Source organism: Anser brachyrhynchus, assembly GCF_964034855.1.
Source record: "Anser brachyrhynchus genome assembly, chromosome: 6".
NCBI classification, from domain to species: Eukaryota; Metazoa; Chordata; class Aves; order Anseriformes; family Anatidae; genus Anser; species Anser brachyrhynchus.
The window spans coordinates 19,802,461-19,816,154 of NC_137700.1; the positions used below are offsets into that span (position 1 = coordinate 19,802,461).

Here is a 13,694-nt window from a genome sequence, read left to right on the forward strand (position 1 = left end):
GCCTGGCCTGTTTGCTTAGCACTTTCATGTCCTTTCCCTAAAGGCACCGGCACCAATGCCTGTTACATGGAGGAGATGCGGCACATAGACCTGGTGGAAGGGGATGAGGGCAGGATGTGCATTAACACGGAGTGGGGGGCCTTTGGAGATGACGGTTCGTTAGAAGACATCAGGACCGAGTTCGACAGAGAGATCGACCGCGGATCCCTAAATCCTGGGAAGCAGCTGTGAGTGAGGCGGTTATTTATGAGCTCTCTGGCTTTTGCTGACATGTGGTATGATTCAGGAGAAATATTTGCTCTCACTGATGCTAGGGAATGGTGGCGTGGTCCAGGCAGAATCTCATTTTGCCTGCAGTTTGCCATCTGCTGGGAGGAGAGTGCTTGTTCCCTGTGCAGGCACCATGCCTAGTGACCAGGCAGCCCAGCTTGGACTGGAGTCTTTAGGCCACAAATGGTTTGCTCGTTGCTTCAAAATTTCTCCCTTAGCAGCCTTTTTCAGAGGAAAGGTTGCCACAGTCCCAGTTAGGGCTATTGATTTTTACTCTATCAGCTTTAGTTCACAGCTTATCAATGTAGCCCTTGCTGGAGCCAGGCAATTAAAGTTAACTCTTGCTGCTTTTGTGTACCATTCTCTTCTCCACTTATGTTATGAATTCAGCAGAAAGCTATGAATTCAAGAAAGCTTGACTTTACCTGTGCTGGGGCAGGCATAAAGCTGGGCTCTGTCTCTTGGTGCTGCCTGACCCCTTGGGTGACTGCTGCTGCCCTCTCCTGCAGGTTTGAGAAGATGGTCAGCGGGCTGTACATGGGGGAGCTGGTGAGGCTCATCCTGGTGAAGATGGCCAAGGAGGGGCTGCTCTTTGAAGGGAGAATCACCCCTGAGCTTCTCACCAAAGGGAAGTTTGAGACAAAGCATGTTTCTGCCATAGAAAAGTGAGTACCTCTCTCCCCTCCTCCCTGGGTTCCAAATGACTTTGCCTGTTCATTTTCCAGCACTATTTTTTTGCTTTGTGGAGGAATGTGCTGCATTGGAGGTAGCTGGCTCCAACCCGTGGGGTGTGCATCCAGCATGTGGGGATCCCCAGAAGGCAGCCAGCATCCTCTTCTCCAAGCCACCAGCTACTGTGAGCTGGGAGGTGGTAGGTTTCTCCTTCCCTCTGCTTTGGGAGACACTACCAGTCCCTGCAGCCACAAGCTACGCACTGTGCTGCCACTCACCCTGCTTGCAAAAACCTAAAAGTTGCTAGCCTGCAGCTAAACGTGGGAGTGAATTGGCTTAGTGCCTCCTACCAAATACTTGTGTTGCTCCTTGCTGTATCCACGGGATTGCTGGGCAGAAAGAAAACAAGTGTGACAAGGCAGAGCATTCAGTCTCGTAGGCAGTGCTGGGCGCTGCGTGGTGACCTCTGAGCTATGTGCCAGTTGGTTCCTTACGGTGTCATCACCCTTTCGGTCGGCACTTACTGGCTCTGCCCCCTGCGGTTTTAAAATTCACATCACTGGGGTAGTTCGTGCTGTGGGGATTGGGCCAGCTTTCCAATTTCAGAATTCAGTTATTGAGAGCAAAAGTTGACCTGAAATTCCACATCATTCCCCAAAGAGCACTTTGGTTACAGCTAGGGAGCATGTTCCTGTGCCACTTCAAATTTCTGGCTGATGCTGGCAAGATGCAAGAATCCTTAAAAAAAAAAGATGTGTGGGAGTGCAGTTAGTGATGGCAAGATAAACACCTTCCGTTTTTGTCTTGGAAATTACTGAGCGGTATGTGAGTAAGTTTTGCCAGAAACTTTGCTCTCAGCCTGGGTGCTAACGTGGGAAAACTGAGTGCAAGAGGCAGAAAGTCAGGGAGGCTGTAAAAGCCTGAAAAGAGGGCCGTTAGGATGAAATCACTTTGGCAACCCTTGCTCAGGGTTTTGTTTTTCACACTGAGCTTAATTTACTGAGACCTGGGAGTGGGATTAGCTGCACGCTCGGGTCTGTGCTGAATTGTGGGGCTGGTGCTTCCTGCTCTGGAGAGGAGAGGCTGTTTGAAGTCTAATGCATCAGTGTGATTAAAAAGCATTTAATTCTTCCAGGTCTGTAAAAATGCTTGGAGGAGTCACTGCTGACTTCCTTGGGGTGTGCTGAAGGAGCTGTCATGGGATCTGCTCCTGGGAGATGCCCCAGTACAGCAGGACAGGGCCAGTCCCAAGCTTTGTGCCTGTGCTTTTGGGGTACAGGAACCTCTCTCAGTATGAGATTTGATCTTACCATCTAACACAACTGAAACTGTTGGAGAGAGAAGTGTATGTGATTATTGTTTGATAGGTTTCTGGTGACATGATAAACCTGTTGCCCAGTGGGAAAGGAATGTGAAGAAGGCAGGATGCTGAGTACAGATGGAGGAATCCCAGCCAGAGTGTGGCTGCTACGGTAGCTGAAATGGTATATTTTGGAGGTGGCACATTTGCACCAGGCTTTAATGGACAGCTATTTCTATCTGTGAATGAATGAATATTTAGAGCATTTTGTTTTAAACCTCATAAAGCCTCTCAGTCCAGATCTCTAAGAAATTTTCTTTCTAACCCCTTTCTCAAACCCCATGTAGGGGCATTCGTGCTTGGATGTGTCTCAATCCTGCATTTTATAGCTCCCCCCCCTTTAAGGAGTTCCTTTACCGCCCTCTCTTTGTAGGAGCAAAGAAGGTTTGAACAAAGCCAAAGAAATCTTAACCCGCCTGGGGGTGGAGCCATCCCACGAGGACTGCGTGGCGGTCCAGCACGTCTGCACCATCGTGTCCTTCCGCTCGGCCAACCTGGTGGCCTCCACGCTGGGCGCCATCCTCAACCAGCTGCGGGACAACAAGGGGGTCGGCCGCCTCCGCACCACCGTGGGGGTCGATGGCTCCCTCTACAAGATGCATCCACAGTGAGTCCCCCGGCTACTGCCGTTAGCACACACACACACAACAGAAAAAAAACACAACAAAAGAACCCAAACCCTGAAGTAATTGGATACCAGTGAAAACTATGGTGGTCTCTGAGTACACGTTCTTTCAGAGGGTCTCCTCTTGGAAGGAGACTTTCTTGGTAAAAAATATAAATCCGTGTACATGGATTTGGCTTTGATGGGACCTGCAGATGTTTGGGAGCAGTTGCTTTATTTAATTTTAATTTTATTTAGTAAATAATAGCTGGTAGTAATGACTTTTCAGTCTCAGCTGTAGGATTTATCTCTAGGTGTAGAAGGGAAACAGCAGCACAGCGTACAGGACATATCTGCGTTCAGCTCTGGGGCTCCCAGCACAAGAAGGACGCAGAAGTATTAGAATGAGTCCTGAGGAGGCCACAAAGATGCTCAGAGTGCCGGAGCACCTCTCCTGTGAATACAGGCTGAGGGAGTTGGGGTTGTTCAGCCTGGAGTAGAGAAGGCAGTGTTCAAGGCCAGGCTGGATGGGGCTTTGGGCAGCCTGGGCTGCTGGGAAGGGTCCCTGCACATGGCAGGGGGTTGGAATTAGATGGTCTTTAAGGTCCCTTCCAACCCAAACCTTTCTATGATTCTGCCTTGGTATTGGGGCTGGCAGGGAGGACTGAGTGTTGTTTATGGGGAAATCTATGAAAGAACAAAACCACATAGCATTTAATTTTCAGTTTGCCACTATTTTGTTAAAAAAAAAATCAACAAAAAACATTTTCATTAATTAAGGAAAAACATAGCATTTGGGAAGCAAAAACCGTTTCCAGGAATACTATTTTGACTAACTGTTCTAGATGGTCAGGTCTGGGGTGTGTTAAGATAACATACGTGCGCAATTTTTATTTCTGAACCGTTTCCCCACGCCATCTAAAGGACGGCTGAGGACCCTCAGAGGGGATCGGAGCAGTGCCAGAGCCAGGGGGTTTCTTCCATCTAGGGTCAGATTCAGGGGATGAGACTCTGAGTGCTCTGCCCTGTTTTTTGCTGACTTTTCTTAGAAATTTATGGGAAAAGAGGCTGTAAGGAAGAGCTGATCTTCCCTGGCAGTTTAATGCTTGGGAGGCCATAGATAGCTCAGGCTGGCGAGGCTCCTTGCTCCCCTTGCAGTCAGTCAGCGAGGTTTTGGGGGGCCGTGGGGGAGGCAACGCAGACGGTGGACGTGCAGCCTCTCCCTGCAGGTACGCTCGGCGCTTGCACAAAACCACCCGGCGCCTGGTGCCTGACTCGGACGTGCGGTTCCTGCTGTCGGAGAGCGGCAGCGGGAAGGGGGCGGCGATGGTGACGGCGGTGGCGTACCGGCTGTCGGAGCAGCACCGGCTCATTGACGAGACGCTGGCTGAGTTCAAGCTCACCCACGAGCAGCTGCTGCAGGTGAAGAAGAGGATGAGGATGGAGATGGAAGCAGGCCTGAAGAAGAAGAGTCACGAGACTGCCAAAGTGAAAATGCTGCCCACCTTTGTCCGCAGTACGCCGGATGGGACAGGTACAGAGCTGATCTGGTGTAAAGGAAGGGGAGACTCCTGAGCTGTGCTAAGGAGAAAATCCCAGCTCTGGGCCGGGCAGACACTCCAGCCCTATTTCATTGCCTCTGGGTGCAAGCAAGCTGTGGCCCAGGGGAAGAAGACCACAGCTAGGCTAACGACCCAAACCCACCTGAACCCTGCCCACACAACCTGGGCAGTTCTTTGTGTTTCAGTGTGGCCAGCTAACTGATACTTTCTCGCAGTGAAAACAAAGAGCAGTTCTGTTGGGTCCTCTTTCCCTCACTGATTTAAACAAACAAAAAAAACCCAACCCAAAACAGCAACAACAACACAAAAGCAAACAAACAAACAAACAAAAAAGTCTGGAATAATTAGAGCAGCACCTAATATCTTCACCTCATAGATTCTTTAAATACACGTATTCTTTTACAGAGAACGGTGACTTTCTGGCACTTGATCTTGGAGGGACAAACTTTAGAGTTTTGCTGGTGAAAATTCGCAGTGGTAAAAGGAGAACAGTTGAAATGCACAACAAGATCTATGCAATTCCTATAGAGGTGATGCAGGGAACGGGAGAAGAGGTGAGTATCTGTGCTTCTCTTCTGCAGCACTGCTGCTTTTTAAATACTTTTTTAAGAGCAGTGTAATGTACAACTTCAAACGCATGACTTTTCTCTTTAAAGCTGTTTGATCACATCGTTACCTGCATTTCTGACTTCCTGGATTATATGGGAATAAAAGGTGCACGGCTTCCTCTCGGCTTCACGTTTTCCTTCCCGTGCAAGCAGACCAGTCTAGATGCTGTAAGTTCATTAGTATTTTTTAAATCTGCTTTTGTGCTTATGCTAGGTTGTATTTCTCTGCCTTCATATCACCTACCCGACACTTACAGGAAGGTCGTGTGAGGGGAGGGTTCATGCTCTGACCCTGACCAGTACAGCTTGTAATATAAACAGCTCCTTTAAAGGTAGCAGTGCAAATACTGGTTGGTCCGCGGCTGTGACAGATGAGAGCATTTACAGTTTCCGTGGTGGTGATAGGCCCTTTTTAATGTAACATGTTTTTTTCCAATCATATAAACCTGCTGGACTGTGATACTGCCCTGGTTTTGTGAGTGATAAGCACAAGCTGGGTCTGTCCTTCCCTGCTGCCAGCGCCTGGTCCCAGGCTGATCTGGTTTTGCTGGATGGAGTGGATGAACCAGGAACTGCCGGAGCCTATAACATGTCCCTGTCAGCGTATCCTTGTTTTCTTGGCTCTCCTGTTTAACTCCTTCACTGCCATGCATCTTCACCAATTCCATCTGTGCAGCTGTTAATAATATCTGGTCTACTTAGCACTTTCTTTGTAGATAGATATCTTTTCTTTCACACTTCTTATTTTTGAGTTTGTTGCATTGCTACAGTTTAGGCAGTAGTGCTGTCTCCTGGTGATCTGGCTTTTTAGTGAGCTGCATTTAAAAAAAAAAAAAATAGTTTCCCAGTCTTGAACTACAGTATCTGAAGTTTTGCCTTTTTTTTTTTTTTTTTTGATTTGTTTTTATTTTCTGTCTTTGGGCACGATGCAGAATGGTTCACTCATTAGCAAGTGTTTCTGTCTTGGAAATCTGGAGACTAAGCATGATTAGTTTTAGATGCAAATTCCAGAGATATATATATAGAGATTTCTTTTTATAAAGTCTTCTGTATAACTACACACTAAAGCATTTTAAATTTCAAGTGTAGATGCAAGGAAGTTATTAGATAAAGTTACTCAGTGATGCTTCCTTAGAGGATTATAGGATTTGGGGCATTTTGTAGTGCATCGAGAAAAGTGATAACCTATTTGCTTTCTTTTTAGGGTATCCTCCTCAACTGGACAAAAGGCTTCAAGGCTACAGACTGTGAGGGAGAAGATGTGGTGTATTTGCTTAGAGAAGGAATTAAAAGAAGAGAGGTGATTATTATTATTTTTCCTCCTTCCTCTTCTTTCTCCCCTGCAGAGTTTACAGGCCTCATGGGTCAGGCTGGCTCCCTCTTGTGGGGTTAGTGTGCCTCGAGGAAACGGGCTGGGCCTCCTGCCCTGCACAGAAGGTGTTTGTCTTGCAGCAGGTCCAGATACAGCAGTCCCTGATGGCTTGTGGCTGTACTGGCTCTGGTGCTGGCACGTAGCCCAGTCACAACCCAGTAGTAGGATGGTCTAGAGGGTATGCAGCAGAAATGGGAGAGTTCAGCCACCAAACTGAAATTGCTACTCAAAATGAGCCGTGCTGGAGATTTTTTCTTCACTCCTTTTTTTTTTTTTTTTTCCCCAGAGGCTTCTGAATTTGCTAAATTTGGCAGACCTTTCCAAGCACTTTTCAAACCCTGTGGCAATTGTCACTGCATTAGAGCATGGAGAAAGCAGGAATTTCCAATGTAGTGATTGTAAGAAGGCTTCTCAGTGCACCCTAAATGACAGTTCCCTCCTCACCCCCAGCTCTTGTTCTTGAAAAAGTCTTAAGCAGCTTAATTGAAACTTTCTAGGAAAGGAAGAAAAACAGCCTGAGGAGAGCTTAAGTTTAACAGAATTTTATCAGTAAATGTTGCTGTATTTGCTACTGCACTGCTCTAATACAGAATGGCAATAGATCTCTACTGTGTGCTTATATGAAAGATCTATTCTTAAGTACGCCTAAGCCAACGAGAACAGACAGGAATATACCTTCTGCTGCTGCCATAGTCTGTAGTAGGTAAAGCATGCAGGGAGCCTTAGCTACCTGCTGGTACGTTAACTTCTCATTTCTGCACAGATAAACCTGGGCCAGTACTTCCAGTTGTTTGTTCTTGGTGTGTTTTGACAGTGACCCTTTGTTGTGTTCCTTTTGTGTCCCCTTTGGTGTTAGGGGTGGCTCCAAACCCAGAGTTCTCACTGTTTTATTTTTCTCTTCCAAAGGAGTTTGACTTGGATGTGGTGGCTGTGGTGAATGATACGGTGGGCACGATGATGACTTGTGCTTATGAAGACCCAAACTGTGAAATTGGACTCATTGTGGGTATGTGTTAGAAATGCTTTTCATTTGGCACTTTTTTTTTTTAAATTAAACAGCATGCAGACACCTGTCTGTATTCTCATGGAGCCGTCCCCGTTCTTACCTAAAAATAGAGCTAGGGTGTCCAGAAGTGAAAGATTTTGAGATTAACAGCTATACCTTCAGAAACAAGCCATGTGAAGGAGTTGAGCAAAATTCAACAGGCAGCTTGGTTCTGTGCTTGATCATTTGAGATGTCCACAGGCTGTAATGCTGAACAAATCCTGCCTGTTTTAACTGCGAAGATGCTGTGCTGCTTGGGAATTGAGCAAACTTGAGGTCAGGTAGTTTTATCAGCTCCTGGAGTATTTGTTAGTTTAACCCATAAGCGCTTCCCTGCCTGGGTGTTCAGGTGGCCCACAGTTTGCCTTGAGCATGCAGTCTCTCAGAATAAACTTGTAATGCACAGCCACAATTTTTGAATAGCATGCAATGGAAAGCTCTGATAGACAAAGTGCAGCAGCTAACAGCTTCCTTCCCAGCAGTGAAACACCTGAAATAATTCCACAGGTGACTGCTGATGCCTTTGCAAAACCTACGCCTGGGATTTGACAGTCCCTGTAGCATGGGTGCTGTGAATTCTCAGAGCTCTCCAGAGAAAGGAGTTTGCTGGGCTTTGCCAGGTGAGAAAGAGAAGGAAGGGGACAAGGCTTCTGTGAGCTTAAATAACATTTTCAGTTGCAAAGTGACTTGCAGGAAAATGAAACGCCACCAATTTCTCCTTCAGACAGTTGGAAAACGTCCAGGATGAGTCAGCACAGCACAGTGTGGGTAGGGAGCCGTGTCTGTGAGCTCCCTTGTTGACATGCTTTTGGTGAGAGTTCCCTGCCGGAAGGGCAGCATGTCCTTGGGATGCTGATAGCATCCTCTGACTGTCTGCTGCAGCCCTGCCTCATTCGGTGGCCTGGGTACATCTGGGATAAGGAGAGCAAAAGCCCCAGGGCTCTAACAACTCCCTCTCCCCCGCTGAGACTGCCTTGGCCGCTCTGATGGCTTGGTCTCCCAAGCTGTCCTGCTTTGCAGTGCAAGGAGCTGGTTGAACTTTCCTGCTGCTGCTTGTCAGGGAATAATATTCTTGCAGGGGTGAGTTCACATCATGCTGTCTTGTCTGCTTGGCACCGCTTCTCCTCCTGGGAGAACCGATGCTTTGAGTCTCCCCTGCTGCATGCTTTGGAAACTGCCACAGATGAGGCTGGGTCCCTGCTGGCAACAGGAGATATCTAAAAGTCTGTCAGCCTAACAGGCTGTATTTAATGGCCATTCACATAGTCAGGAAGCCTTTAGCTCATTCTGGACCGTGAGACTTGGAGGCTGGCCAGTGCTGACAGTTCACACTGGGTCTGGTCCACCTTGCTCCTGCAAGTCTTGGTCTCTGTCTGCCAGCCCAGGCTTTTCCCCAAGACCCTGTGCTGAGTCTCAGCTTGGCTGCAGCAGGGGAGAACTGTGGGAGGACCGACTTTTGCTCAGATTGTATCAATATATCACCTAGTGATCACAAAGTAAAACACGCTTGCCAGTATAATTTGTGCAGAACCTGTGATTCAGGACTCATGTGATAGTTTCCTAGGCATCTTCACGAAGTTTTGTGCCCCAGGTAATAGCAAATCTGCCTCTCTTTGCTAACAAAGCTCTGCTTCCTAAGACTTAGTGCCCATGGAGCACTTGGTAATTACCACAATCCTTAGGGTTCCCTTTTAGCAGAGTCAAATATGGCATCATCTCAATGTGGAAGTTACCTGCCTCCCTGAGAAACAATAGAAAAAACTGAATTTTGTGCATCATAAAAAAACAAACAAGAACTAAAAAAAGCCCTGCCATTAGCCAGCAAAATCCCCGGGTTTTTCTTTGCCTGATGCCTCAAATCTTCCTGAGGTTTTCACTTCAACAGTTTTTCCTCTGAACTTAGAAGGTCTGTGGGCTTTGTGGAAGGTGACTCCTAACTACAGAAACTTCAGATTTCATCTGGCTGCTTGCTGTGGTTTTGGGTTCAAAAACACTTGGAGGTCAGTGTGCTGAAAATGCCATGCTGCTGGTCCTCCTGTAACATGGGACCCTCAGCCCAGCCAGCCTGGATGAGCCTCTGCTGCTCTGAGCCGTGCTGGGCAGTGTGCCACAGCTTCCCTATAATGCACTAATATTCTCCCTTAGTTTAGGATTATCAAAGTATATTTTTGTTTTTTTTCCTTTGTGACTTTTGGGATTGACTTCATCATTCAGAAAAAGCACCTTCAAGATCCACCAGAAGGTTTTGTCAGGACTGTTGTTCTTGCGCCAGTGTTGTTTTGTTCAAAAAAAAAAAAAGGTACAAAAACCACAGAAATTTCACTGTTTTCTCTTTTCAGGAACTGGCAGCAATGCCTGTTACATGGAAGAGATGAGAAACATAGAGATGGTGGATGGTGAGCAAGGACGGATGTGTGTGAACATGGAGTGGGGAGCGTTCGGGGATAATGGATGCCTGGACGATATCAGGACAATATATGACAAAGCGGTTGATGACTTTTCACTAAATGCTGGAAAGCAAAGGTACTGTGAGATAAATGCTGTGCTAAGAATAAGCCAGGCTGCCTCAAATGTTTTTGAGAGAACTGGAATTCTCCCCTTCTCAGAAGGGAGAGATTAAGAGTGGAAAACGAATGCAGCCCTTCTGTCCTGTGGGATTTCCCTCCTCTGTGCCTCTGGTTGCTTCTTTTTTTCTAGTTTTCCGAAGGACAAACATCCATGATCTTCTCTTTCTGCTTTCTCTTCTGTATGAGCAATGAATGTCTTTATCGTTGTCTGGCTGTTTTGCAGCCGTTCATTTAGCTACAGCCAAATTCCTCTGCCAGTCTTTTGGGTAGGAAGAGCTGTTGTGGCCACTGAACATCTGCCCAGAGCTTGTTTGCAACAGGGTTTTTGGTGAGAACTTCAGGAGGATTTAAATTAGTAAAATATCCTTTTTCTCATCCCATGTTGTACTTAAAGGTTTAAGATGGCTTGTCATTCCTACGCTCTTGGTCTCAGTTTAATCTCTTTTAGCTGAGTTCTCTTTGTTCAAGGGCTCTGCCTCTTGAAATCCTCAGCCTAGACCTGCAGGCATGGTTGGAGCTCAGAGCTGGTCACTGTAAAGCAGTTGCAGCCAGCTCTTACATCAGGCAATATTCTGGATGACATGCCACATTAGAGGACCTGCCTTTCTCGGCCCTGGAGGATGGATCCCATTATCCCATTTCGGGAACCCAGCTCTTGTGTGAGCAAGTGCTTCCCTGCCCCCATGAAGAAAGAGCTGACAAGGAGATGGACCCAGCACAACGCTCCTGGGCTGAGGCTGCTGCATGCCCAGACTGCAATTTTTCATAATTTCTCTGCTTTGACACGAGGGCAGTGAAGCTATTAAGAAAGTTGTGTGACTCCAGCAAATCTGCCTGGAAGCCTGGGGGATGCAGGCAGGTTGGCAGCTCCCTTGGGAAGCTCTTTAGGGTTTAGGGCACGAACAGATGCAGAGAGGCGGACGCTGAGCAAGCCTGATGCAGCGGTAGGGTTGGCATGGAGTAAGCAGCTAAAGGCAGAAGGGGAAACTGCCAAGGGGAATAATTTATTCCAGAAGAAGTTAGGCACTCGAGAGGGAAGGCGCTTGCTGGGTACAAGCCTGAGAGAGCTCATGGTATTAAATGGACTGCATGGCTTGCTTCCAGGTGGCTGGTGTGCTGGGCTCAGCTCAGTCCAGGGCAGAAACCCTGCTCAGAGCTCCAGGAGGTGAAATAAAGGATGCGTAGCTGAATGAACTTTTCAGTAAATGAGAAAGTGTTCAGCTCTCATTGCTGAGGGCACAGCTTAGTCACGGACCACAGAATGCCCCTTTCAAACCAGAATGGTGCTGGAGGGGAAGGGGGGTGAAGCAGACTCCTGTTCTCAGTATGGGGCTGCCCCGTGCCAGCACTGAGCACCCCTTGGTGCGTGCCAGGAAGGGATCTGCAGGTGGAAAATATCCCTCTCTCTAGCCTGGGGCAAGCCTTCCAGCAGAAAACTCGGGTTCTGTGTGCAAAGTGAGGTCACGAGGGGTTCAAAACACTCTGGTTCCTCCCTGTGGCTTTTGGGCTGTTATTTCCCTGCTGGGAACCAGGTGCCGGAATTAACCAAAAAGCACAAACCAACCCCGATCCCCTGGCTCGCGTGTTTACAGGTCAGTGATCCTGGGAATGTGCTGAACATACCTCTTCACATTCATTTATTTATTTTTAATTTCCACAGGGTGCTTTGCAGCACAGGACTCCCTTAAAAACTCTGCACTCCCAGTGCCTGTACCTTGTGCTTTTCCTGTAATTTTCCTGCATGGGGCCACTGAGCTTTTTCTGTTCAAGGCCTCAGCCAGGGTTTGAGAGGACTCCCCAAACGCTGGGCAGTGGAGACTGGGTTCTGCTCAGGGCTGTTGCTGAGGGATGCACAGCAAACTTACTTTCAACCGGGCAACAGGTTTTCATTTCTCCTCTTTGGCAGAAATAGCAGCCATTGTCAGCACCTGCCTACCTAGGGGGAAATGGTAGTGAGGAGTACGTGAGGTATTTGTAGACGGACTCGCAAGGTTTTCCACTGCTTTTTCTTGCCCAATTCTTGTAATAAATGGCCATTCTGTATAAATCACTTTGCATATTTCATGTCCCCAGCATGTGCAGGCAGGACGTCTAGTTGATATGCATCTGCAGTGCCACTTTTGCAAGTATGAGCTGTGTCCTCTGAGCTGTGCTGCTGTCTTCCATTGCAGGTACGAGAAAATGATCAGTGGGATGTACCTGGGGGAAATAGTCCGCAATATTTTGATCGACTTCACCAAGCGGGGGTTCCTGTTCAGAGGCCAGATTTCAGAGACGTTGAAGACCAGGCATATCTTTGAAACCAAGTTCCTTTCACAGATCGAGAGGTAAGAGGGCACGGGAGGCTGTTCAGAGTGAAATATTGTGGTAATGCTCATCTGGTGATGCTGCTGGAGGGGACTGACGGCTGGAGAGGATGGCTCAGTGCTCCAGAGATGATTTTGGTTTCATTGAGAGCCTGTACCTGTGCAGAAGGGCTCTTTAAAGCACTGGAAATCAGGCTGTTTTCCCGTGCCTGTTGTGTGTGCCTAGCTATAACTGTTGAACTGAATGAGAGCTAGCTGAACGTGTGCTTCTTTAGTGGATATTTTTGTGTCTTTATTGCTCAGACGCTATCTTAAAATCTGTCGAGTCTTTATGGGGGGGGGGACACAATAAAGTCGGTCATTAAAAATACTTTCCTGAAATGCACTTGGTATGAAAAGAGAAGGGGAAGCAACGCAGAGCTGTGCTCAGAGCCCCTCTGGCTTGCCTGTGCCCCTCTCCTGCTCTGCCCGAATTTGGCATCAGCATGATGTCGGGGTGGGTGCATTTGCGTTCTCTGGTCTCTTGTACCAGCAGCAAGGACGGCTGCGTGGCCTGGGTGTGTGGGTGCAGCTCTTGATGTGGAGGGGGTTGTGCTGGTGGCTCGACTGAGGAGGGCCTTTAATTAAACGCTGTGTTCTTCTGCTCCTGCAGCGACAGGTTAGCTTTGCTTCAGGTGCGAACCATACTCCAGCAGCTGGGGCTCAACAGCACCTGTGATGACAGTATCATTGTCAAGACCGTGTGTGGAGCAGTGTCGAAGCGAGCGGCTCAGTTGTGTGGGGCTGGCATGGCTGCAGTTGTAGATAAAATTCGGGAGAACAGGGGATTAGAGCACCTGGAGATTACGGTTGGTGTGGACGGGACGCTGTACAAGCTACACCCACAGTGAGTGTTCACCTTTCTCTGTGTTTGTTTGCCTGTGACCTGTAACGTGTTGCTGCATGTCCCTTTCCAAACCGATTTCTCTTACTTGCTAGAATAAGAGCCAGGGAAAAGAGATCTTAATCAGGGCTGGTTGGGCTTTCTAAAAGGTAATCAGAGGATCATGAAGGATTCAGGGGGCTGTGCCAAACTAAAGGCAACACAGCTTGCTGGGCAAGTTGGAAGCCACACAGGAAGGCGAATGATCTCTTGGCTATGCAAAGGCAGTGACAGAGCAGTGCTCGAATGCCTGGTGCCTCTTTGCCTGGTGCCTCTTGGGCAGACATTTCTGTCCATCAGGCAGAGGAGGTGGGCTGCTGCAAAGCAGGGGCAGGTGAGGGCAGGAGTCTGCAACAGCTAGCAACACAGGGAGGGGAGGACTAGTGCCTGTCTCCAGTGTATACAG

At 48.0% G+C, this 13,694-nt stretch overlaps 1 protein-coding gene across 2 annotated transcripts in view; it reads left to right on the forward strand.

Moving 5' to 3' along the window:
* Positions 1-13,694, forward strand: part of LOC308197274 (hexokinase-1) — a 69,778-nt gene that overhangs the window by 53,966 nt on the left and 2,118 nt on the right. For both annotated transcript variants that reach the window (XM_080597496.1, XM_080597492.1), the window contains 11 exons: positions 44-227; positions 780-935; positions 2,676-2,909; positions 4,136-4,440; positions 4,874-5,022; positions 5,125-5,244; positions 6,281-6,376; positions 7,355-7,454; positions 9,833-10,016; positions 12,232-12,387; positions 13,019-13,252. In XM_080597496.1, the coding sequence (XP_080453622.1) occupies positions 44-227; positions 780-935; positions 2,676-2,909; positions 4,136-4,440; positions 4,874-5,022; positions 5,125-5,244; positions 6,281-6,376; positions 7,355-7,454; positions 9,833-10,016; positions 12,232-12,387; positions 13,019-13,252 (1,918 nt within the window). The remainder of the gene's footprint in view (positions 1-43; positions 228-779; positions 936-2,675; positions 2,910-4,135; positions 4,441-4,873; positions 5,023-5,124; positions 5,245-6,280; positions 6,377-7,354; positions 7,455-9,832; positions 10,017-12,231; positions 12,388-13,018; positions 13,253-13,694) is intronic.